The 27,383-nt window shown below is 43.7% G+C and overlaps 1 protein-coding gene across 1 annotated transcript; it reads left to right on the plus strand.

Annotated features, from left to right (window-relative positions):
* The first annotated feature begins 5,905 nt into the window (after positions 1-5,905).
* On the plus strand, positions 5,906-12,453 carry pdpn (podoplanin). The gene is made up of 4 exons (XM_072713482.1): positions 5,906-6,288; positions 9,930-10,265; positions 10,346-10,454; positions 11,040-12,453. The coding sequence occupies exons 1-4, from the start codon at positions 6,213-6,215 to the stop codon at positions 11,044-11,046; spliced, it is 528 nt and encodes a 175-aa protein (XP_072569583.1). The 5' UTR covers positions 5,906-6,212; the 3' UTR covers positions 11,047-12,453.
* The last annotated feature ends 14,930 nt before the right edge of the window (positions 12,454-27,383 follow it).

Below are 27,383 nucleotides of genomic sequence, written 5' to 3' on the forward strand. Positions count from 1 at the left end.
ATATCGAAATAATTATCGATACCGTTTCATATAAAACATTTTATCATATCACCCAGCCATAGACTGATATCAAAATTGATTAATACACAATTATTTTAGGTATTGTCGGTTTGTCACTAGACATTCCAGCATTAGTAAGATAAGGATAAAACATTTACCTTCGACTCCAATTTTTTCCGTAAATTTCCTATACACCAGTCCTGTATACATCACCACCCAGAATATACATGCATGTAAACTTTTATAAGCTTTAAACTGCTTATACATGTATCGAGATGTGGTGTTAACTAGGTAATTGAAGATGATGTCATAATACTTCAAGTTGGGAATATTGCTCTTGCTGTAATGCTGCAGAAGCACAAAAAGATGACTTGGTAATGAGTATGGATCGTCCATACCAGCCTTGTTGAGTTTCTGTTGATATCTGGTATTACTTGAGATTTATGACTTATCTAAAGACTAGATAACAGAAGATCATCATTATCCACAGGTGTGTTTCTATTGCAATTCTTCATTTTTTTGACTGACAAAATGGTTGTGTAAACATGGGAGACATATCAGAGTTCAAAACGCATCTGTGAATAGGACAGCAAGTCTTAAGTCTTTGTGGTGTATCAAGAGACACGGTATCCAGACTAATGTCGGCATACTACCAGGAAGGACGGACCACAGCCAAAAGAAGTATCTTTAGATGTAAGAGAGCTGACTTAAAGGGATTTCCAGGGGTGGGTGATATAACCTCAAAATTATATCATGAAATTTCAAGGAAATCTGCATAAATTATATTTATGAAGATAAAAAATGCTGAACGTTTTATCAGTGATTTCAGCTTGCAGGGAACATCATTGATTAGCGCAAGCAAAAAACAAAATGAAAGCCATTTTCCATCCTCGGTTTCCAATGAACTACTGTCATTGATGACAGACTACCTAATTCGAAGAGTGAATCTATTGCCACAAGGGGCCAGCTGCAGCATTTATAGTGCAATAGTAGTGACACAGCACAAGTCAAATGTAAACACAAAAGTAGCCTAGATAGTGTTTTCCCTGGAAATCTTAAGTAAAGGTATAACACAGCTACTTAACACTTTAGTTTAACAATAACTAAAATATCTTAAACCTGTAACTTAAGGAGCCTGCACAATTCTGTCAACTAATACAATTGACCTCAAATGTTAGATTCGAATGTAAACGAACAGCAGTAATCCAAACAAATTGTAAACACTTACTGCTTATAAAAACAAACTAAAAATGCTGTCAAAACTTAAATAACCGTTGCCTTGATTCTTTTTTTAATTGCCATAAAATTAGGTAGAATATCAGTGCTGGAACTGTACAAGTAAGCAGTATAAGTGTTAAATGCTGTCTGTTCATGTTTATTAAATTACCATTAGTACAGGGAGCTTTTTAATATCTTTTTGTCCTTGTAGCTGCTGAATACACTCATTATTACAACCCGCGAAGCTGTCTGCTTGCTACCTTACAATCTCAGTTGAAATAAGTATTTGAGAAAATGTTTAGGCTAAAATCTGGGCTTATTCTACGCTAATTGCCGGTGCCGGTGTTCATGTGCTGGGCCTGTTGGCACCAGTGTTATTACAGTAAATTAAAACGAAAACAGAAACTAAATAAAAAATTAAAAGTAAAATAAAGAAATAGCAACAAAAACTATATTTCCCTAAAAAACGGACTTTCATGTCGGACTTAAAGCTCCAAATAAGTACCACCACACCAAGACGACTTTTTCCCTTGTTTATCCACAAGATCTCCTCTTTTAAAAGATGTTGCGGCTGCTGCGATGTAGAACTGGGGAAGTTACTCACTTCCATAATGCACTTCTTAAAACAATCCGTATCTTACCTAAAGCACAGTGAATAATTAAATGTGCATGTCAGTATAATCCAACCCCCCCACATAACTATTATACGCCAGCATACGGCGCCTGGGCTTCAGATGATGGGCGTAAACTTTTGTCCGGACGCTGGTTTTCATTACTATACGGACGTTTACTTACGCCTACAATTTGCTAAGCAGATTAGTAGTACAATATGCGTAAAATATTAATGATATTGTGATGTTCAAAAGTTAGTAATCTGTATAAATTCGGCGTATCTTTTGCTTTGACAATGACATACAATGTCAAAATAAAATTTACTTAAATGAGACGGTCAGTTTGATTTTCTGGAGAAAAATGAATGGTTTCAATTTATTGAATCATCTGTAAAATGGTTGATAGATTAATCTATAGAAAAATATTCATTAGTGGCAGCCCTAAATGCATCACCTTGCTATATCATTGATATCGTGATGACACTTTCACATAAAAAAGTATAGGCCTACAGGTGTTGTCGTGAACGGTATGATACAGCACAGCCCTACCAGTAATTAATTTGGGTTATATCCAAAACACAAAAAACCAAAGCTGTCCAACTCACTACAGAATTAAATGTGCACCTCAACTGTCCTGTTTCCACCAAAACTGTTCCTCTGGAGCTCCACAGGGTCACCTTTGGTCACTCGTGCCAACGCCAAACGTCATTTTCAGTGGTGCCAGCATGGCAAATATTAAGCTAGGGACAATGTGAAACAAACATTATTCTCTGATGAGTCCACTTTCACTGTCTTTCCAAATTCTGGAGAGTTATGGTGTGGAGAAGCCCCAGAGAGGCTTACCACCGAGGCTTCTGCATACCCAGAGTGCAGCACGAGGGTGGATCAGTGATGGTTTGGGCTGCAATATCACGGCATTTCCGAGGTACACTACTTATCCTAGATTGGCATCACTGCCAAGGACTACCGAACCATTCTGGAGGACGATGCTCACCCAGTGGTCCAAACATTGTTCCCTGAAGGTGGTGTCGTGTATCAGGATGATAATGCAGTAATACACACTGCAGGACCGGTGACAGAGTGGTTTGATGAACATGAAAGTGAAGTTGAACATCTCCCATGGCCTGCATAGTCACCAGATCGGAATATTATTGAGCCACTTTAGGTGGTTTTAAGAACACAGTTAAAAGGTGGCCATTCGGCCTATCTAGCTCATTTGGGGAGAACTCATCTAATAGCTTACATTTGGTAAAATCTTATCTAGCTCTGATTTAAAGGAACCCAGGGTTTTAGCCTGCGCTACACTAACAGGGAGACTATTCCATACTCTAACTACACGCTGTGTAAAGAAGTGCTTTATCAAATTCAGTTTAAAATGTTCTCCTGCTAATTTCTACCTATGACCATGAGTTTGTACTAATATTGAAGTAACTATTTGGCTGAACAGCATCCAGACCTGTTAGAATCTTATATACCTGGATCATGTCCCCCCTTAGTCTCCTTTGCTTGAGGCTGAACAGATTCAGCTCAGCTAACCTCTCCTCATAAGACATTCCTCTAAGACCAGAAATCATTCTTGTAGCCCTACATTAAACCTTCTCTAATGCCTGTGTTTTTTAAAGTAAAGTGACCAAACCTGCACACAATATTCTAGGTGGGGTCTTACCAATGAATTGTACAGTATAATCTTAGCATCACCTCCCTTTACTTAAATTCCAGACATACTCTCATGAATACAAGCTCAGTATATACAGCTGCCATCTAGAAAGTAAATCTATATATAATTATGTTTTGCTAGATTTCTAATTCATTAAGTTCTTCTTCCTGTCATTTCAATTAAAATTCCAAGTCTACGTCTTATTGGGTGTGACCAATTCAAATTATATTTCATGAATGGAATGGGCCACAATTCATAAATTCTGAATTTTGCACAACCCTGCGAGGCAACCTTCTGCATGGGCATTCCTCCCCGATTCAGCCCCCCTCAAAAGATGCTGCCCTGGGCAATTGTCCGTCTTGCTTTTGCTAAAATCTGCCGCTGTCGCCATATTCCTACCCTGCTGGAGCTGTCCTGGTCAATCCCAAGTGATGTGATGGTGAAGTGGAAACATCTGGGAGCAGCTGCGGGGTGGGGGCCACACAAGCTCACATAAAGGGACCTGATCACCCAGCATCAATACCCAACCTGAATGGCAGCAGATCCCACCAGCAATGTTCCAGCATCTAATGGAACGCCTTCCCAGGAGAGTACAGGCTATTACAACGGTGACAGGCTGACCAGCTTCGTATTAAAATCCTTGGTCTTGGAATAAAATGCACAAACTGGTGTCCTCATACTTTTAGATATATAGTGTATTTCTGCACTTATGGCTCTTTTGTTACCATTAACAAATCTGGTGTCTGATTAACGAGGTGTTTTTCTGTCAAACAAACTGCTGTAAACTCCAGGAATAGTAGTACACAACAATCCCATGTGAATGGCTGTTTCTCAGATGCTGAAAAGAACTTCTATAGTAATTTCACAGATATTTATGGAGGTTTAACAGGTAGAAGTTTCCAGAATGTTCTGTTGATTTCTTATTTTTCACAACGAGGACAACAGGATGAATGATGTTACTACACTCACTAATGTGATTTATTAATGCTTGCTGTATCTCACATTGCATGTGTAATTCTCACTTAAGCAGTCTGTTTTCAGGTAATTAAATTTATCTCGCTGAATCGGACTTTAAGTTTAACTTAAGTTGTGTTTTCTTAACTGTCATTAGCGTGATGATGATAGTTCGAAGGACTTTAATACAATATATAAGAATCTTAATGTGGATAATGAACAAATTTCACCCGGAGGAACTGCTAGGATCTTTTTGTTACATGACACTTGGACTTATAAAATGCTTAAAAATTAAGTGAATGTAAATATGGTTTTGTCTACAGACATATAAATATCTGGAAGCCTAACTACACAAGTTGTTTACTGTAAATATATGTAAAATGCATAAAATTAATATGTAATGTGGTTTCTTTCTCCGACCCTTACTGGAAATGTGGTTGAAAGCCAGATGAATGCATGTAATGTGTTGCCATTGTTTGAGGTTCTGACAGCATTTTAGAATTTATTGTCCCGTTCTCTCCAATCACCTCCGTTACTCGTCAGTTATCGGTTTCGTCGTAAAATAGAACCGTAATTGCAAACCCATATGCCGTGATGGACCAGCGCCCCATCCACAGTGCTCCCCTGCCTTGGGAGTGGGATTGACGCCAGGCTCATCACATCCTCGTACTGGATAAGTGATTGTGGACTTTCTTTTAATTCCAGCATTTCTCTATTTGAATCGCTAACTTAATTTCATGTATCTCTTATGCTTATGTGAAGCAGCCATTGAATTGCCTTCTATGCATTCATACGAACATTTAACATTTTGAAACAGAAATTACTCGGAATCTGCGTAGTGTGCCCTTTCTGTTCATCGCCTTTACCTTTATAGCTATATAATTTGGCGCGCTAACGAATTTTATCCGGCAGATGTCGCTATTACACAAAGATACGACGCACAAATCTGAAGCATATGTAATACCGTGTGCAGCCTCAAAGCGATGACACATTCGCTGTGTGAACCGGCTGCTTCCTTAATCCTATTTATGCAACCATTTGTTCTTGTTGTATTGTTGTTGTTTCTATATTGTATTTTTTTTTATAGGTAAGTATGGCTATGAATATGTTTGAGGGATTATAAATTTTAAAAAAGTAATTTTTGCAAGGAAGGAAATTTCCTTTGAGTGTTACAAATCATTTGAAGTGCAAAATATTTTTTTTCAGATTATCAAGTAAATTCCTACACAGAGACACAGTTCTATGTCTTTCCCACCACCAACCTGGAAGAAGGAGACAATGTGGAAAAACTCTGGCTCGTCTCATAAATGTTTTGTACAGTTTGTCCTTTTGCTTTGCTGACTATAGCTATCCTGGAACTGGTAGTCTGAATTAGGCATGGATAACGACTGCCTGGGCTGGCCAGCTCTTTAGAGCCGTCCAATGGAAGGGGGGCAGGGCTTGACGCTGCCCACACGTCCCCAAGCTCCCCCCAAACAGCCACACACCCGCTCACTCGCTCGCTCGCTCTCCATGCGTCCTCCAGTGCACCGCCAGACTCCGACTTCTGACATCGCAGCTGACCTGAAAACCACCACAAAGTTTTATTTGCAGAAGTTTGTGGAGGATCCAACCAGCTGGCCGTGCATGTGTGTGTAGGTGTGTCCTCTGAAGCCGCACCTCACGCCCCCCCGCTGACCATCTACCTGGGCAGCCCGCCGCCCCTTACTGTACCGCGCCCCAAGGTCGGCCCGCTGTGCCGCGCGGACCGCGTGAGAGGAAGAGCCGTCACCATGATGCCAGGCCGGACGCTGCCGCTGCTGCTCCTGTGTGCCCTGGCAGGACCCCTGTGCTCCGTCACACACGCAAGTAAGTTGCCTCCTCCCTTCTTCACCTCCCCTGCTCCTTCCCTGTCTGCCAGTGCTGGACTGAACCCTGTTTCCGTTCTCAGCTTCAGAGAATATCATATTTTACATGTGATCGCCATCCATCCATTCTCTAGCTGCTTGTCCAGTACAGTGGTGTAGGGGTATGGGTGTGTGTGTGTGTGTGTGTGTGTGTGTGTGTGTTTTTTTTCTTTTTCTTTTCCACTACTTCAGTTTCAGCTTTTGCATCATACCATAGTGTGTGTTTTTTGTGCTGATCTTTTTGTTAGTTATCAAATGCTAGCGAACTGAAAGAAAACAAAACAGTTTTAGGAGGTCTAAGTATAGTTTGGAATACCCCATTAGTATATATATACACTCCCCTGCCATTACGCTGGAGGTGAGGTGTAGCTCTGGAGGAACAGGCCCCGGCTGGGACAGGGAGCCGGTCGCCGGCTTGTAGAAACTCCCCGGGTGCTGGAAGCAGTGGGGGTTGGGGGGGGGGGGGGGGGGTCCTTTCTGTTTGCGTCATGTGGCCCATCTTTAGCAGGGTGTCACTAGAGCTGGGGGTGGGGGTGTTAAATTTAACCCACAGCCTTTCATGACAGGATGCCATTACATGGGCCAGCTGGACTTTCTCCATAGGCCACACCCAAAGAAACCCACAGCGCCACCTGCTGGATGGTGCTGGCCACACCCTTTCTTGGCCACACACGCTCAGTTACATGGACACAAACACTAATAATACACTTTGTCGGTACATCCATCCACAGGCCAGGCTCTGGGCATACAACGACCCCCCTCCTTTAGTGAAACTGGTCTGGTCTTGGTCCCAGAAGAGCAGAGGGTGAAGTGTTCCCATCTGGATGTAGGGAACATGACTTTGGCAGGCAGGTTGGGTGGAGGGGCTCTGCTTCCTCTCGCTCTGTGGGCTGAGTGTTTTCGTCTGCTGGCCTAATTGCGGCATGTCAATTGCCCGGGAGTGCCCACTCCCAGACTGTGATAGGAGAGTCTTCCTAGCAGTGCGGTCGCCGGAGTGACTGGATCTGGGACGGAGTGATAACAAAGACACCGATCGACAGTGGGAAGGTAAAAAAAGAATGAAAAACGAGGGAAGGGGGCCCATGCGACAGCTCTCCCCCTGATAAGCTCCGCTTTAAAGATTTCTGTCTCCTGTCTGGCTGCGCAGTCTTGGGAGAAGGTAGAGTGTCCTTCTCCTATAGGGAAGCATTTCAGGCCTCTGAAGCAAAACCTTCTCTAGACCCCTTCCATAAAACCCCTACTTATCAGCTCGGCCTGATACCTGCTGTGACCCCTAGGTGGCACAGTAGTTAAGAACCTAATCCCCACAAGACTGTTGTTTCAATTTCCTAGAATGGCTCTGCTGTGACCTTTAGCTGGACACTTAACCCATGTCCCGTCATTGAAAAGCATTCTGCTATAAAAACTTATGCAGTATGCAGCTGTCAGCTGTGTATTTTCTTCCGATCAAACGTGTTGCTAGGCAGCTCGATTATTTTTTGATGCCGCCGTTCTTTGTGACGCGTGCCTGATGGTTAGGGGAGCTTGCGGGCCAGACCAGGACATCATGGTCGTTCCACGCTGGTGACTAAACAACAGCTGTGGCTTAGATGCTTCACGGGAGATTTCAACTAGTAGCCCCATTTCAGACAGTAAATCGCTAGACGGGAAAAGTACGGGAACTGCATTTTTTTCTCTCATTCTTCCAACAGGAAGCTTGCTGCCTCCCCTTTATAGAGCCCACCGCCTCAGTGCAAAAGAGAACCTATGGGAAGCCCACGTCTCTCTCTCTCCCACATCTGTGAGAGTTTCCGGTAGTGGAAGAGAAACAACCATCAGCTAATTGTGGGAAACGAGGCTGTAATGAAACATTTGTATCTGGGATGGTGACTTTAAGGCAGGAGATGCAGGATGGAATTCGGTCATTATGGGCTACACAATGGAGTGTCAGCCAAAGCCGTCTGTGACCATCGTGACTGTTTCTAATCGCAGTACAGCAGAAGTGAGGCTTTGGTCTCTGAGCTGATCTGAGGCACCACTGAGGGTTTCCAGGGAACTTCCAGTAAAGGTTCCAGTAAAGGTTTCATTTGGGATTTTTTTGGACCATTAAACTGCTCTGCTGGTTTGGATTTAAAACAGCAGCTGTGCTGTACCAGTAACACCATAAGAAAATCAAACAGGAATGCAGACTCATTCATACTAGTTGAATGCAAATCAACTCACAAATTGTTCCTAGTTTTGTATTGATTGTTTATACACAAGACTGTGTGGACACCGCTATTAATTAGAGGAATTGCATAAATCAGCTACACTCATTGATGGCACAGTACACATTAAGTACACATTTACTCAATCTGCAACAAACATTAGCACCAGAATGGCTGGTTGGTCAGAAGTGGTTAATGATTTTCCACTTGGCACCATAATAAGACGTCTTTCCAACAAGTCAGTTCGCCCCATTTCTGTCCTGCTAGAGCTGACCTGATCAACCACAAGTCAAGTGAAAACGTCTGCGATCGAGTTCATTTTTGGTACATAACATGAACTCACAGAAAGGGACCTGATCACCCAATATCAATACTCAACTTGAAACAAGTAGTGTCAGAATTTCTTAAGATCTAGGCTTTATTTTTGCAACTGTGTTTTTAGTCATTAAAGATTCCATTAATTATATTCAGTGTCTAATTTTGTAGTTTATTTGTAGTTCAATTTGCCCCTGAAAAAAAATCACCCTTAGTTTTAATACAGTAAACGATGACCATTTTTTATTACGTAAAACAGTACTCCACATAACACAGTTTATGCACAAGACTTTTTTTTCTTAATTATATTCCTGAAAGCCTCTCCCTTCTGACTCGCTCTTACTGCACTAGTAATCTGGCTGCCCGTCTGTGCCAAGGCAGGAAATGATGTAACATACATGGAACGCGAGTGACCCATCTTGGACCAGATAGGACGAAGGGCGAGGTGGGAGTGGCTAACCCTACACAAGGGCTGCGATGAGGCTAAACTCGGCTTCAGAGTCGTTAAATTGGTGTGTCTCACTCCTATGAGCTACAGGTTTGGAATGGAACAAAAAACACCAAATACTGTCCATCAGAAAGTCGAGTCAGTTTTTCCTAAGAAGGTCATCATGCATTGGAAGTCCTGTTGTGGTTATAAGGTGAGATTTCTGGAATGTTCTGGCAGTGGTACATTTTTATTGCCCCCTCAGCACATAACCACTCGACACTGGACTGATTGTTCTTCAGCTGAAAAGAGGCACCTGCATCATTTTCTACATTTTGTACGTTTGGTCTTAGTTCAGTTCAGTGCTGAAATTGAAGAAGTCTTATTATTTTCCACTGTTCCTGCTTTGCTGTTCACGTGATCATGTGTGGCCGTTTGCTTCGTGCCAAAGGCTGTGCTGCTCACCACAGTAACCATCATCCGCTCCATGTGCAGTAGTGTATGGTACTGTGGGTTAGGAGTCTGGAAATTTGCCGGTACAAATCTCATGGCTGGTACAGTAATTATATCACTGTTGGGCCCTTGAGCAAGGCCCTTAACCCCAACTGCTTTAAGTGTGACATTTAAGGCGTTCTGTCTGAATCTCCTACTGTTTCCCTGTGTGCTGCTCTTCAGGCACTATCGTGGTACCAACCAATGAGAGTACAACTTCACCGGAGGTCACCTCCATGACTGCAGTCACTGAAGAGCCCACAGACAGAAGTATGATATTCTCTCCTAATGCAACAGAGCCATTTGTTACCTCGAACCTGACAGAGGCTCCGGAAATCACCTCCACGGTTGTTGAAGATGCTACAGAGGAGAACACAAGTGTGGGCTATACCACCGTAACTGCCACAGATACCACGTTCACTGACAGCTCCACAGTTGTCTCTACAGCGATGGTGGATGACGGATACGCAACTGAGATGCCACACTTAAATTCCTCACTGATTATAGAAGATGATGAGGGTAAGGAACCCCCAGAGCAACTAATTTTACAAGCTTTTGAACCAAGATTTCCTCTCAAACTTTGTCATATTTCTACCCAGGTGGCCTGAGCACAGGGCAAGTTGTGGGCATCGTGATTGGCTCGCTGGTGGCAGTAGTGGTCATCATTGTCGTGGCGGTGACGGGGATGCGCAGGATGGGCCAGTACTCGTGAGTACTTTGATTAGTGACACCCAAGCGAGTACTTCAGGAAGTCCTTCACAAAGAGATGCTTTACAGACAGGTTTGGGTTCAGGATGCTTTATTAACAAAGATTACATGGTAGTGTCCTAAATCTTGGCAGGATCCTAGTAGGGTTTTCTTCTTCACAGCCTGAACTACAGTCCGAGGGCCTCAGTTTTCTCAATTCAAATCACTTTGAGCAGATAACTGAGAGACGATTACTTTGGGTAAAGGAGCAGGTGATACATACAGTATCACATAGCACAGCATTGGGGGTCAAATTTTACTTGACAAAGTATTGTCTATGATGGGATTGCTTATGCTTATGAATTGCACAAATGATCAAATCCATCATACAGATAATTCAAGTCAATATTATGTCATTAAGCATCTAACACCCAACAAATTAGACATATTTTAATACAGTTGACTGATGTGATAAAAGTAAAGTCAAAATTCTTGTCAGTTTTTACATGCAATTGTTGTGTTTTTTTGTTATTTGTTTAATTACAATGCAGAGTCACCTGGTTAAATGTCTCTACTGTGAATATCAGCTGTTTCTCTTTCCTTCAGCCCCTGAGGAGAAAAACTACCTGGCAGGAAGAGCGGTGTTCTGGAGGCTGAGAGTTTTCCATAAAGACTACTGAATGATGTCATTTCCTGTCATGAAATAAGCATTCTCCCAGCTTTCAGACTTGCCCAGCTCCGCTCTGGGCCATTACTGACAAAGCAAGCATGTAGGCTTGCTCCTGTCCTGACCTACATCCAACATCCACCATTCAACAAACACCAGCTTTAAACCTCCACTCTTACTCTTGGATATTAGGTTCAATAAATGCCGATTTTTCAAATAGATCAACCGCATCGCCAAACATAATACACAACAGGGTCCAGTTTGTGCGATGTGCGGGAAATCAGGTAAAATGTGACAGGGTTTAAGAAAGCTTGCAACTGGCAATGTGTGTACTGACCCACGGCGTGCTAATGCATGCTGAGTTTCTGTCACTCAGAGCCAGAATACTCATACACGGAAAATGAGATTATCCGACGTTTCATGGTCTTTGTAGGTGAAACTAGGCTACTAGGTAACTTACAGAACATTAAATATAAGTACACAGTACAACTCAAACTAATGTGGCCCCAGACACAATAAAGCCTCGTACTGTCACCCAAGCCCTGTACTGAGGCTACGAAAAACAATCAGTTCTGTGTATATTCTAGTACAGTGCTGCTGCCTGGGTTGCTGGCAAAACAACAAGCAAAAAAAGCACAAGGTTGTGCTGCCTGAACACAGACAAACATAAAAATAAAAAAGTATAATGTCTGAAAACTAGTTGAATGCCTCTTAGCATTCTCTGAATACAATTTTGGGTGTTTGAATGTCCTGTTTGTTACTTGAAAAACACCCTTTTCATTGAATAATTAAACAATCACCCTTTTCATTGGATGGCTTCAACAAGCACCCTTTTTATTGGATGGCTTCAACAAGCACCCTTTTTATTGGATAGCTCTGCAGTTTTAACTAGAACATGTTCCATATAAGGTTAATACACATTGCTAGCATTGATGCTGTTATTGTTACTTTTGGTTTCTCGACAATGGTATATCTGTACCTGACCAGGAAATAAGCAAAAACATTCATGCCAATCATTTTCATTCAGTGCACATGCATGGAAACCTTTGGGTAGTGATGTTGCACTTACTATCAGTATTGTGTCAAGTAGAAAAACACCAACATTTTTCAATATTAATGATCATTTTCAGTATAGCTTAATTCTGTACTGTCTTACAGTGCTGCCTTAATGCTGCCTAAAGAAAAAATGTTGTGCTTCAAAACTCTTAGTCATTTTAGTCATTTTCAGTTGCTTTGTTGGACTCTGCTCCGAGTACAAAATCTGTATCTTTAATGTGCCATCAGATTGAGTACATTGTTTAATTTAATTCATGTTTTCAGTTCACATTGTCTCAATAAAAATGTGAAAACACACCATAATTATCTGTGAAGGTCTTTGCTCCCCTTATTAAGAAATAACCTTAAGTGTCCTTAGCTTGGGTGCCCATGCTATCGAGCCCCAAGGCCACGATCTTGATGAACCACAAGGAATTTCATCTGAGCTTTGTTTGAAAGTACTTCTCCATATTATGCTCCTGGTTTCAGCCAAAGGCTCTGCTCCCTGGGAGGTTTTCAGCCTCCCTTTTCAGCGTTATGTTGATGAACGTTGATCCCAGGGGCCACACACTAGTGACGAAGTCTTAGGTGCACAGTGCTGACTTGTGTCCTGGCTGTGCCCCACTGTGTTTTTAGGCAAGAGCCCAGCATCCACAGCCTCGTGCCTCCCCAGTTCTCCTCCCTGCTCCGCTTTCCCCACGAACGGGGACAAAAGGCCCCTTTGAGGGCCAACGAGATGCCTGCGCCGCCCCCCCCCCCCCCCCCCCCCCAACTCTACGCTCACTTACACACTAGCTGAAGCTCCTTGTGGATCTGGGGTTTTCCCCGCACGCAAAGTGCCAGCATAAAATCCTGTATGTTACCCTCGGGTGGAGTCATTTCCTGTATCGCCCCCCTACCAAAAATATCCAGTCATGAGGCACTCATGCGCATGTAAGCCCGCATGCTTTCTCGGTCGCTTTCAGTGCCAGTGACACTCACACAGATTTCATACTAACACATTCTGTGGTTATAAACGTAATGTGGGATCCTCTGAAAGCTACTAGACATCAGGCGTGAGTTTTCAGAAGAACTGTCTGTGGCAGTGTTTCCCAGTCGGGTCAATGCACTGGATTTTTGGAACCTTTACATCCCTATTATTCAAATCACGGTCCTTGAGGTCTGAGCCCAGCTGGTTTTCCAGCCTTCCTTTACCTGTGAGCCAGATGTGAAGCCTCTCACCAATCAGAGTCAGTAATTATTAAACTAACTACCTGGGAGAACTGAAAACAAGGCCTGGATTTGGAATCGAGGTCCAGATTTGAAGAACCCTGCTCTACATTATGTCTTGGCCAATAAAACACTTCGAAGCAATCGAATAATCGGAAAAAACAGATTACTGGTAATTCAACCAGGGATTACCTTGGTGTACTTTATCCTATGATGTTCAAGAGAGTCCCACGGGCACTGGATTAGAGCCATGGATACCGTGAGACCGCTCGTAAGGGAGACTACTTGTGGAAATGTTATACTATTCCATTAAACAGTTTTTTTCTTCAAAGAAAAACCCTGTCTGCAAGTATGTTGCATTTAGAACTTACCACTCTTTTTTTTTTATCCTTTTTATATTTTGTGACCTATTTCTATGTCAGTGTGGAGAAAATTAAAGGATGCAAAATTGCCGTCCATACATCGGGCCCAGTTTTTATAACCTTTGCATCAGCAGAGTGACGAGATGCAGGTGTGTGACCCCTACACAATAGCCCCATTCTCGGTGCCTGTTTCCTGAAAGGAAAGGAAGGTGCACACGCAGTGCCTCTTTGTTGGGATGGTGATCCCCAGACATAATCTGCTGTTGCATCAGATACATTTAATTAGATTCGCATAGCAAAACAGTGTTATCACTTTCTGCTATTCTACTTTTCAGAGTGATAATACAGTGCTAATTAATATTATTGAGTTTTCGGTCAAATAGAATGTTATAATTCAATATATGACTATATATTGTGGCACAAACTGTTGCTTATCAGACAGAACAAAACAAAATTGACCTTTTTATCCTGTTTTTATTGCAGCTATGGGTCTCTTAAGTGCAGTTTAACTTGGCAAGTTAGCCACGCTGATCTACTACAATGACCTTTCAAAATGACAAATGGAAACCTGGGGCAATGGCTCTTACACCAGTCCACCGCAGAAACTAGTTAGCAAAAAACACGCTGGTGTGTAAACTCTGCTGTATTAGCTGTTCTATGTTTATAGTAGTAATCGTTGGAGCCGCATTGTTTCTGGTGATGCCAAATGTCTGCTGCTGATGCTATCTTTGGGTTAGAAGACCAGGAATACAGTCCCACCCTTAGCAGAGCTGCTACATTTGTGTCAGAAGTGGATTACAAACCTATGCTTGGCAACCCCACGGGTGGGAGGCAGCTATTGGGTTTCCCATGTGTTCGCTTTGTCATAGCAATGTTTAAAGTTTTGGGTGAAGGTACCAAGAAAGTGCATACAAGAAAATGGCCTGGTTGCCTTGTAGCTTGCCTGAGCACAATTCTCCCCACTCCCCTGTTGATCTGCGATCATATTGTGCTTAATGATCCGAGCCCGAGCATGCTTTTGTCATCACCATGAGACTTTTTGTGCTAAAGAAAACATAAGAAAGAAAAGCGCTATTGCACCTCACAGTGGAGTTCATGATTAATGTCCTTACTTTGTGGTTTATTTCGAGTCATTTTGACCATGATGACACACGGGCCTCATTTAGATTTATCGAATATGCAACGCAACGATTTTCATTTAATTACAAGATTTTACCAAATGTCATGCAGTTTTACTGCCTTGCAGCCAGTTGTTCCTGGACACTCTCATCAGTCCAAATTCCCAGCAAACACTGCACCTGCCAAAAACCAAATTTGCTGCAATTCTTGTTAAATGTTTGTAACTACCCGATCTGTACAGTGTTCCTTATCTGTTCTTTCTGGGTCTAATTTATAATGGTGTGTGTCTGTTGCACCATTGTCTGTGTTCCATGTTCGTGCACGGTTCAGTGTTGCCAACTTAGCAATTTTGTTGCTAGATTTAGGCAACTTTTTTTGTTTCGAAAAGCAATGAGCAATAAATTTAGCTACTTTGACATTTTGAAAATGTAAAATTTATCTTGCAACTTTTAGCAGCTTTTGGTAAGTCACTCAAACGCTAAAATGCTCTATATGACACATAAATGATTTTCTCTGTCACACACTCAGCAGTTCTGCAGATCAGTTGGTAGCATGTTAACTACAAGCAACACATGAATTAAAACTGTAATTGGTCAGAATGTGTAGTTTACTAGTTAACAAGAAAAAAAATGTAATATGCAGTTGTTCAATAATTCAATGACTTGTGTAGCTATCTGATCATAAAAATGTGCCGTGTTTAGGTTGTTTTTATAAAACAAAATATGTGACAAACTAATCTAAAATAAATTTCTAATTGTATTTTTCACTGAGATGGCAAATCAATTTGAGTAGCGTCATTGAGTAATATATGTAATGATGCGATTTTGCATCACCACACAATGACATCATGATGTAATGTAATGAACTTTTAGTAACAAATCAAGCTTAGTTGGCAACACAAGCATGGCCAACAATCACACTAGATGCATACTGTGCCCAAGGAAATGGACCGGTGGGATGGGGGGGGGGTACTTTAACCTGATCGCAAATGAGGCCACAAGAGGCTGATCATGTAGGTAGATTTGAAGCACAGATCACAGGGAGCCCAAGACGCTGACTGCGGTGGACAGCTGGGAATCTGATTGACGTGTAGGTGACAGCAGCAGCCCTCCTATACCTATATGTGGGTGGGGGGGGGTGGGGTGTCCTGGGCACTGACTCAGCTGGTATATGACAGTCTGTGATTACCGCACTGCCCTCCGCCTAGAGCAGCTGGGGTGACTGCTTGGACCACAGCGGTGCCACATGACGATGGTCTCCAGCATTTCCTATCCCGCCTATGCGTCAGTGTGAGTCACACCTGGATTTCGCTTCTTAGAGCTGACAAACGGTTCGTCACCAAATGACCTCATGTTAAACAGAATACACCTTACGCTAGTAGAACTCATATAAAATATGCAGAAAAATGAGGTGTAAAATATGCGAGGTAGAATTACTTTTTATGACTCATGTGTCGTTAATAATGACCTAGACCTACACTAGATCAGCAGTCTTGGTACCTTTGCATATAGTTCACTCAAACCGCCACTGGCGGCATGATAGTATTGTGATCCCGGTCGGGGTGTGCGCCTTCACTCCAGGATCCAGGGCATTTTCACGGGTGTCTCCACGTTTATCGACGGGAACAGAAGGGCAGCTGTGAAGGCCAATAACACAGCTTGGAATTTTGCTGACAGGGAGAGCTGTTCTCACCTAAAGTCCAATGCTTACAAGTAGCAGAATGTGTAACTCGGGAAGGCCATGGGGGTACCTGCCGTAATTATTCAATAAGCTGACTGGCTGATTGTCACACTTGTGGACGTCATAAAATGGGTTCATCGTATCTGCAGCCGTCAGAGTAATGACTAACGCGCATTCATGGGTGAGCGTGTCCCGTACGACCAGGAAGACGCTCTGGCCAGTGCTGTCAGCATACACCCTGACACTCAAATGACAGCTGTAAAGAAGACATTGATCTCACTACTGTGTAATACACCCGCAAGAAGCCTGTCTTTCAGCGATTAAGCCTCTGCCAGAAATGAATGCTTAATGCTGCAAAAAATATTGCGTAAAATACCCTGCATGTGTAAGCAGAAAAATCATTATATTATTATTATGGAAAATATGTAAATTATTGGTTAAGTACGAGTAAAACTGTAAACTATTTTTATAAGAATTAAAATTATATTGATATCTTTGGCTTGTTTTCTGTAAGTGTTTTGGAGCTCAAAGAAGTCATCGGGTTCACATGGATAAGAATATTTCTTACTGATGTGATGTTTATTGCATGAAAACATGCTGATAACACAGATTTACCTGTTAGGTTAACAATAAAGTACATTTAAGGTCAGCTTCTGGGCCAGCTGACAATGTTCAGTCCTACAGATGGTAATATGCTGGAAATGCTGCAGAAAATAAGGTCCTCCACCTTCCTTTGAGACTATGCACTGTTATGCCCTCTGCTGGCCATCTATACTAACTTGTATTTTCCTTGGTCCTTGGCACATTACTCTTAAACATCCATCCATCTATCCATCCATCCATTTTCTATATCAATCAGTGTCATCACTATTATGTTTAAAAACAGTTTCTTGTTTCTTGCATATTTTAGCCAAATCAATCCAACCTTTTCCACAGGATTATTTTTAGAACGACCCCTTCAATGAATATTACTAACTGTACTCACTCCTGATAACTAACAGGCAATGAAGGCCTTGGCACCAGGTGAAAAGACTGTGAGCACCACTACTAATCATTAACTAATTATTTAAGTAGGTGTATGTATATGTATGACCCTCTATGTATAATTTTGACCATGTTGGTTTCAGAAAACCGACAATAAATTAATGCTTGTGCATCAAATTTGTATTTCTTTTATATAAGGTTGTGTGTTGCATAGTCATTCTGCCAATGTTGTAGAAATCACTGGAAGGCCTGACCTACCATAACAAACATGTTTGTGATAAGTTATGTAAACTTTTGAACCACAACTATGTATTTAGATATGATGCCAGTCTCAGAAGGAGTTTTACATTTTTTATTTTAAAAAAATTTACATAAAGCAATGGAGAGGCTGAGAAGGATGGTAAGCTTCAGCCCAAGGCTCTTCTGGTTAGCAGTGGAGGTCCAACCGTCCCTGTTCTTCCACCTTTCTCTCCGGCCATGTTGTCCACAGGGGGGTACCTTCAGCACCTTTCCATTTGCAGCTGACACCTAGACCTTCCCTACTTCCACATCATTCCTGGCCAGCTCTTCTAGTAATAATTCATTCAATATTGTCTCCACCTTGACAACATTATTCTCATATTCTTCCTCCACAGCCTACGCTGATTATTTCCAGTTCTGTCGCTGTGATGGGTGTTTCTTTTTCACTCTGTTCCAATTTGATTTGTTCAATTTGTACCTCATAATTCTCAAATTTGACATAACTTTCATTAGATTTTTCTAGCTCTACCTCAAAGAGTAGCAGTAGAGCTTCAATTCTGAGCCTAGTTCGATCAGCTGCAGGCTTTATTAAAATCTTCTTGCATGTTCATGCCGTGACAACGTCCAGCCTGGTCAGTTGGTGCTGTTTCTGAGGAACAATTCTTCATCATCTCCCCAGGCCTCTCAGTATTCATCATCCATCCAACTAACTGCTTTCGCAGTTGGCTTTAGGGTTGATGAGACACTGAGACAGTCAGCCTGGTAAGAGGGTAGTTTTGCTGGGCAACACACATCATCCTCCTCTCCCCAGTCAATAGCCTCTCCTCACTTGTCCCGGACTGCCTAGTATTCATCATTCGTCCAGCTTTCAGCTTTCGCCATTTGCTTGCTCCTGAATGAGAAAAATACAAAATAAAGGAAATGGAAATGAGTTAACACATAAAAATGTGCACAGCCCCACACCTGTAGAATCTATTTTATTAGGCGACCACAAAAGACACTAACGGAATGGAAGACTAGAACAATATATCAATATATAGATTTTTGTGAAAGAACATTAGGGCCACCTAAAAGAAAATAATAAATAGAAAACAATTTGAGATTAAAGTCGAAAAAAATTGTGAGGTGAATCATTTTGCATGAGGAAAGTAAACTGATGGTGCACATTCAGCTGCTCTTTGGGTTCATTCCTCACGAAACGAAGGCTCCAGTCTTTCAGGACATTGGTTTCAAAATTTTTTAGCCCACGACCCCACAATAACAGTGCCAGTGACTGGTGACCCCCATTAGGTTATAATTACTGGTGCAAGCTATTGAGTCCCGATGGTATATCTTGACGACTGGGGAACCCTTGGTAGACTTATCGCGATAAACTGGTTACAGTTAAAATTGGACATTTTTCACACTAGGTTTATAGATATATTTTACAAGTCATCTTGCAACACTCACTTTGGGAACCACTGTGTTAGGTAAGCTATCAGTGCTTTATCAGGGAACTCACATGGTTGCAGAATTCGCCCTGGACATTTCTGGCCTGAAAAGGTGCTGATGATCCTAACCCTAACCCAGAGTTGAGCTGATGTCGCGTGGATCACCTCTATCCTTTGAGGATTTCATTTGGCTCTCTGTGATTATAGACAACAGCGTTCGTGAGCGGCGGCGTCGACGCCCTCGCCCGTCAACAGCTCCGGTCCAGTCCAGCTCCTCAGCTCCGGTCCAGTCCAGCTCTTCAGCTCCGGTCCAGTCCACTACCTCAGATGAACCGATGGAGCCCATGCAGCTCGCTATCCTCCAACAAGGGCTGTGCTTGTATTGCGGAGAAGCTGGACATGTGCTGCACACTTGCCCCATTCGACCGTCAGGTCAAGTTCCAAAGTAAGCATATCCACATTTCTCGGCGTCTCCCTGGTTCTGGTCACTGTCCTGGTCATGATTAAAAGCCCCGAGGGGGGGCATCACGCTAGAGCACTAGTTGACTCTGGGGCTGCGGGGAACTTTATGAGCCTTTCACTGGCGCTCGAAATTAGAATTCCCCTACAGATCCTCTCCAACCCCGTCACGGTGCTTGGGGTTAGTGGAGCGCCCCTCCCAAGAGGACCGGTTAGTCACCGCGCTGGTCCTGTTACACTCCAAATAGATGTATTGCATCTGGAAACCCTGGACTTCCTGGTTCTTCCTGAGACCAAGGACCCCATCATCCTCGGTCATCCGTGGTTGAAGAAGCATAATCCAGTCATAGACTGGGGGGCGGGTGAGCTCACCGCCTGGTCAACACGCTTTCTGGGTCAGTGTCTGTCCATCCCTTGCCGTGCTTCCTCAATAGAGAGCCCTGAGCCCGAGGACCTGTCCCACATCCCTAAGGACTATTCGGATTATATGGATGTCTTCAGTAAGGCGCTTTCCTTTAAGTTGCCACCTCACAGAGAGTGTGACTGCACCATCGACCTAGTCGAGGGAGCGCTCCTTCCTAAGGGTCACTTATATCCCCTGTCCATCGCTGAGCAAGAAGCCATGGAGACGTACGTCCAGGAGGGACTCAGACAAGGTATCATCCATCCGTCCACATCCCCAATAACTGCAGGTTTCTTCTTTGTTAAGAAGAAGGATGGGTGCTTCCGTCCTTGCACTGATTATCAAGCCCTCATTGAGCCCTTAGTATGAAGCAGAGAGAACCTCTTCCCTTAATCCCTTCTGCATTAGAACAGCTCCGGAAAGCTGGTTTCTTTACCAAGCAAATGAAGTGTTCAGTGACTGAAAATAGGTACAAATAACAAATAGCTGAAAATGAGTTGCTGTATACCCAACTTTATCTGACAGATATAAATAACGAAACAGACGTCAGTTACTTACATAATTCTCCATTATGTTTAAATTCACCATATACCACGACATTGACCTTTTCATCTTTTTTTACTCGTCTTAAAATAAAAAAAGTCCATAGGTTACAAACCTCCAAATAAAACTGAAGTTTACTAATAATGATAGGTGCAGGGTATTATTATTAATAGCAATATGTTATGCACATACAATTCGTACATCGCAGGTAAGATAGATTAAGAGCAGGCTTTTTCATACCTTCATACTGTATGGACATTATAGCACAGGGGGTTAAAGTTTCGGAAAACATTTTTACTCTGTCATAGCAAAGAAACTTTAGCTAGCTTTGCAATTTAATCATTTATTCCTTTTCAAGATTATCTAGTAAATGTTTAATAATCAGTTTAAAGATTACCTCAGTTTTCGTGGTGGTTCTCCCATGGTTTACTTTGGCTTTATATGTATTACAAATTGCAAGCTTTGTGTTGTCTTCACTCACAGTAAAGACCTTCCACGCTAAAAACATGTTAGTGTGTAGCCATGAGCATGCACACGGCTGTGAAGCTATTGCCTGCGACGCTGTGTGTCTGATGTGTGGTGCATGCATAAAAAGGACTGGTTCGGTATTGGAAATACATGAGGCTGATCGGCTGGTCTCCGACCTGGGCTGAGCACACTGAAAATCGTTCACATGGACAATGAGACCGAGTGACAGGCGGAGAGCATCACACACCAGTAACTGTGAACAAGATGTGGGTGAATGAGAGGGGAACACAGGATGACCAACAGTGACCTCTGCTGGCCAATTGGAAACAGGATAGGGCTGAAGAACGCAGATCACGACAGCAGCTCTGTGGGTTGGGATTCAGAAGGTTGCCAAATTAAATTCCTGGGTTGGCAAAATGATCCCACCATTGGACCCTTAATCAAGGCCCTTCACCCCAATTGCTCATCTATGCCAGTTTCATGAGGTGGCCTCATGAAGTTTTTCTAGTTGTCCCAAAGGACTTCCCCGATATGCTGAGCACTCATTGGCTGCTTTTCCTTCAATCTCTGGTGAAACTCCTCCAGAACCTTTTCTACTGCAGGGGCGTTCGACTTCATGCAGCCGCTTACAGCACTGGCTTAAAGCAATGCATTCTGGTCCTGACGTAAAGCATCATGGTTAGATTTTTTTGTCCGACTTCAGCCGGCGCCGCAAAACGTCACCACACATCACCATGTCACATGGTACAAAAACCTTGCGAGAGCAAGATGACATAAGACAGATCGTGCAGCACCTCTCAGCCAACTGCACAAACTAGAACCGCCTCCGTGACGACACAACTTTGCCCTTATTGGCTGAAGATTTTAGTCACATGCATGATGTTTGTATCCCAGGCAGTTCCGATGCGTGATCTGCTATTTCTCCCGAATATTTTACCTGGTAAAATAAAGTTTAAATAAATGAATAAATATTGCCTTTTGGCTCAGCTCCTTCTTTACCATGACAGACCAATGCAGTGCCTGTTCTCCCGTTCGATCTCCCGTCCCATCGTCCCCCCACTTGTGAAAAAGACCCCGAGATACTTAAACTCCTCCACTTGGGGGAGGACCCCATCCCCGACCCGAAGGGAGCATTCTACCCAAAATGCAGAGACCTAATAATAGATACTTTATTGATCCCTGTGGGGAAATAGTTTTTACGCCTCCATTAACTTGCTCTTTATAGAGTAAGTAGTCCATGAAGGGCAGCCACCTGTTGGGTACCCAGGGAGCTGGGGGTTAAGGGCCTTGCTCAAGGACCCAGAGACATGCTGAGGCTGGGTTTGAACTGGCGACCTTGTGATTACAGGTATAGAGGCTTAGCCCACTGAGCCACACGCTGCCCCTAATCCTGAGGTCACCAAACCGAACACCCTCAACACCCTGGCTGCACCTAGAAATTCTGTCCATAAAAACTATGAACAGAATTGGTGACAAAGGGCAGCCCTGACGGAGTCCAACCCTCACCGGAAACGAGTCCGACTTATTGCCGCCCATGCAGACCAGACTCTGGCACCGGTCATACAGGGACTGAACAGCCCTTATAAGGCAGCCCGGCACCCCATACTCCCGGAGCACCCCCCACAGGACTCCCCGAGGGACACGGTCGAATGCCTTCTCCAAGTCCACAAAACACATGTACTGTAGACTGGTGGGGCAAACTCCCATGAACCCTCCAGAACCCTGCGGAGAGTATAGAGCTGGTCCACTGTTCCACGGCCGGAACGAAAACCACACTGCTCCTCCTGAATCCGAGGTTTGACAATCCGGCGGACCCTCCTCTCCAGAACCCCTGAATAGATCTTACCAGGGAGGCTGAGGAGTGTGATCCCCCTATAGTTGGAGCACACCCTCCAGTCCCCCTTCTTAAAGACGGGGACCACCACCCCGGTCTGCCAGTCCAGAGGCACTGCCCCCGATGTCCACGCGATGCTGCAGATGCGTGTCAACCAGGACAGCCCCACAGCATCCAGAGCCTTAAGGAACTCCGGGTGGATCTCATCCACCCCCGCGGCCCGGCCACTGAGGAGCTTTTTAACCACCTCAGCGACCTCCGCCCCAGAGATAGGGGAGTCCACCCCCAAGTCCCCACATTGGAAGGTGTGTTGGTGGGATTGAGGAGGTCTTCGAAGTATTCCTTCCACCGATCCAAAACATCCCGGGTTGAGGTCAGCAGCACCCCATTCCCACCGTAAATAGTGTTGATGTTGCACAGCTTTCCCACCCGGAGCCGCCGGATGGTGGACCAGAATCACCTCGAAGCCGTCCGGAAGTCGTTTTCCATGGCCTCACCAAACTTTTTGCCTCAGCGACCGCCGAAGCCGCATTCCGCTTGGCCTGCCGGTACTCGTCAGCTGCTTCCGGAGTCCCACAGGCTAAAAAGGCCCGATAGGACTCCTTCTTCAGCTTGACGGCATCCCTCACCACTGGTGTCCAGCAGCAGGTTCGCGGATTGCCGCCGCGACAGGCACCGACCACCTTACGGCCACAGCTCCGGTCAGCCGCCTCCACAATGGAGGCGCGGAACATGGCCCATTCGGACTCGATGTCCCCCGCCTCCCCCGGGACATGGGAGAAGCTCTGCTGGAGGTAGGAGTTGAAACTCCTCCTGACAGGGGATTCCGCCAGATGTTCCCAACAGACCGGCACTATACGCTTGGGCCTGCCAGGCCTGGCCGGCTTCCTCCCCCACCAGCAGAGCCAACCCACCACCAGGTAGTGATCAGTTGACAGCTCCGCCCCTCTCTTCACCCGAGTGTCCAAGACATGAGGCCGCAAGTCCGATGACACGACTACAAAGTCGATCATCGAACTGTGGCCTAGGGTGTCCTGGTGCCAAGTGCACATTATGCCTGAACATGGTGTTCATTATGGACAATCCGTGACGATTCACTTATCAACATTTTACATACATACATTTGCATACTGACATGTTCACATTAGACAATATACTTCACATATCGCATGCTGTACAAATATTAAGTGCAGAAATGTGACACACAGTAGACATGTAAGGTCAAACTATGTAAACTAGATGCAAACCAAAGTACAAATGCAGACAGTGCAGTGTCAGTATTGTTCTGATGCTATTATTTTGTTTTTTTCAGGTACGTCTGGATTTATTTTTGTCACTATCAGTCCTTAAACCTTTTATGCCCACTAATAGAATATTGCATCTTGACTGTTGTTAACCATTGCTAATGTGGAATGTGTACAGTTTAGTGCTAAGAGAGTGTCATTAAAATTTGAAAAATTATTCTCATTTATTAATATTTTATAAGTATATTCATTTGCAAAGTGTTTAACACTCCTGTTAGTCAATAATAAGTCAATATTGTAATATAAAGCTATAATGTAGGCCTAGGCTATAAATTAGCTCAAAGAGGCTCTTTGTAGATTCTTCATCTGCATACAATTTCAGTACATAATGAGGTAAACAGTGAAACTCACCATCCATTGTAAGGCACAGCTGCAATCCACCACTTTCCCCAGCTCAACCATGGCCACTTTACCAATCAAATAAAAGTCTGTAGTACTAACTGCTTCAACCCATCTCCTTGTGTGTAAGAACCTGGTCAGTCCCCACCGCCTGCTGAGAGGAATGACTAAGCGTACCATTATCTTCCTGTTCTTTCCCAGTGCTTGTTCCTGATCCCCTGCCCGGTAAGCGTGATCCCCTGTCTGACTGCTTGTTTGAGTGTGTGTGTGCGTGTTTTGTGTGTGTCTCCGCTTTTCCATGTTGATGCCTGTGCCTGCCTTTCCCTGCATTTCCCGGCACGCCCAGCACAGACCTTTCGTCTTTTTGACACCGATACAACGATTCAAAGAGTTGTGGAACTAAGCTGGAGATTTTGTTTGAAACAGTGCTGTCCAAGAAGCCAAGTTCGTGGTAAAATGTTGTTTTGCAGATGGAATTCAACCCCTTGGACCATCTTAGCAATCAATGATTAATAGAGAAGTATAGGCTGCCCAGGGGTGAAATAATGAGTCTCCTTGGTTTGGTGCAGGATGAATTGGAGAGAGGAACACACCAGTACTTCGCCCTTAGTCCCACTGTGTAGTTTCAGACAGCTCTACAGTTCTATGCCAAGATTTCCCGTATCTGGTGGATTTTTGCAGACCGTCAGAGATGCACATGGCCTCAGCAAGGCTGCTGTGTCCAAATCTGTGCACGCAGTGAATGATTACTGTTGTGCTATGAGCCCATCAGAGCATGTGAGCGGAGCAGGAGCGGAAGGATTTCAGCTGGAGCGGGATCGAGCTCGGAGCTGCATATCTGAAAAAAAATTTGAGCGTCACCTGCTCACATCTTGAAATAAATAATTTCTGCTTGGATGCTTGAATATGGATTTGGCTGCTCAGTTAGCCAGGGTACAGTTTGAAGTCTGAGACTTCAAAGTCTGAGACTTCATGCTACCCAGCTTTTTCTACACTGGTGTCCAGTGGTAGCGGATGTTTCACTGCCATGCGAACCAGTACAAAATAGCCTAAAAGAAGGAAACAGCACAAAGATGCAAGACTATCATTACATCTCCAATGTCTCGGACACCATCCTGCTACAGTGGTAGACAAACTGTGAGAAGACATGTAGAGAACATGAATAAAAGTGTGCAAAAATTCAAGATAACTTGCAAAGCAAAAATGTGGACTGTCTGGCTGGGAGTAAAAACATGAACCACCTGGGGGTGACCACGGACAGAAACTGTCCTAGGCTAAAGTATATGGCCACAGCAATAGAGGGAGCTATTAAACATCTTACATTTGGCCAATCAAACCACTGGTGAGATACTCCCACCCCCCTTGATCAGAGAATTTTTCCCGTAGCACTCCTGCCCCCACTGCCCCATGTTTTGAACAGCATATTATTGATAGTCCACTGTTTTTAAATTCCCTCTTGTTTCTTTTGACTCCAAAAAAAAAAAAATCCTGATATGGCCCACTATCCATGTTAGCCTGTAATCCCCAGGGAAGTTAGTGTGCCCCTGCTGGTGAACTTGTAAATTTGCTGGTGTTCTTCTGATGTTATGTGGGGGTTCTTTGTTGACACATCACAGGCATGGTCACTGTTCCTGTACTGTCTTTATTTACTGTGCATAAAAATGTGTGACTACAAAAAGAGTTATGCTATGGCCAAAATATATTGTTTTAAAAATGTCCTTGATGGAACTTGATGCAACGCCTTCCCATTAATTTCATTTCATAATTAGTCAATAACTCACGTTCGGGAGGGCAGGTGGGGGTGGGTAATATGATGGTGACTGAAATGGAGGGTTGGTCGAATTTTGCTTCCGTCAAGACCTGCTGCCAGCTTGACATTCTGAGCATGGTGCCTCTCCCTCTGCTGAAGCTCTTCTCTTCAGCAGGAGCTGTTCCCTTTACCTTCAGCTTTTTGCATACAGTTTTGCATACTCTTTTTGCAGTACAGTCAGCTTTTGACTGCACCCACATGTATTGCGAGTGCTACTTGTGGGTAGTTCCTCAGTCACAGTTAGCCATAGTTCCTCAGTCACAGTTAGCCGTAGTTTCTCAGTCATAGTTAGCCATAGTTCCTCAATCACAATTAGCTGTAGTTCCTCAGTCACAGTTAGCTGTAGTTCCTCAGTCACAGTTAGCCATAGTTCCTCAGTCAGAGTTAGCCGTAGTTCCTCAGTCACAGTTAGCCATAGTTCCTCAGTCACAGTTAGCCATAGTTCCTCAGTCAGAGTTAGCCGTAGTTCCTCAGTCACAGTTAGCTGTAGTTCCTCAGTTAGCCATAGTTCCTCAGTCACAGTTAGCCCAAGTATGGCCAGGACCTGCTTTTCCTCTGGGGTGAGAAGAACAGCCTGCAATGGCTCTCCTCCAGTTATGCACTGTTGCTGTCTAGCCTCAGCACCCTCTCTCTCTTGGCAACACTGGAGAAGTGTTGCCACTTTTTGTGCACTTCGTTGCCATAGCGCCACAGGTCACTGCAGATATTAATCTTCAGATTCCTCCCATTTTTTTCTCTCTTACATGTTGCTGAGGTGCCCACATGCCTTGGAGAACATCACCTCCTTCAGTTGGTTTAAAGTTGGACCAAAATGTGACACCAGTCCACCACTATGGAAATTACTTTATACTCATGCACAGCTGTAAATTAATGTTATTTTTAACATGACTATATTCATCCTTAACATCTCAGTGAAACAGAATAAGCTTTCGCACCATCTATATTAAATTTAATGCTGTTTCCAATGGTTTGTCCCATAGCAAGTATTAATGATCTCTTTAACTTCTGGGAATAGTGTAAGTCAACATTAAACCAATATCAATTATGAAGTATTATACATCATA

This window comes from Paramormyrops kingsleyae, chromosome 6 (genome assembly GCF_048594095.1).
Source record: "Paramormyrops kingsleyae isolate MSU_618 chromosome 6, PKINGS_0.4, whole genome shotgun sequence".
Classification (NCBI taxonomy): Eukaryota; Metazoa; Chordata; class Actinopteri; order Osteoglossiformes; family Mormyridae; genus Paramormyrops; species Paramormyrops kingsleyae.

Excerpts from the sequence above, each read along its gene's own strand:
- pdpn (XM_072713482.1), top strand. The coding sequence starts at position 6,213 with ATGATGCCAGGCCGGACGCTGCCGCTGCTGCTCCTGTGTGCCCTGGCA. Across the intron at positions 6,289-9,929 it reads GTGCTCCGTCACACACGCAA|GCACTATCGTGGTACCAACC; the intron begins GTAAGTTGCCTC and ends GCTGCTCTTCAG. Across the intron at positions 10,266-10,345 it reads GATTATAGAAGATGATGAGG|GTGGCCTGAGCACAGGGCAA; the intron begins GTAAGGAACCCC and ends ATTTCTACCCAG.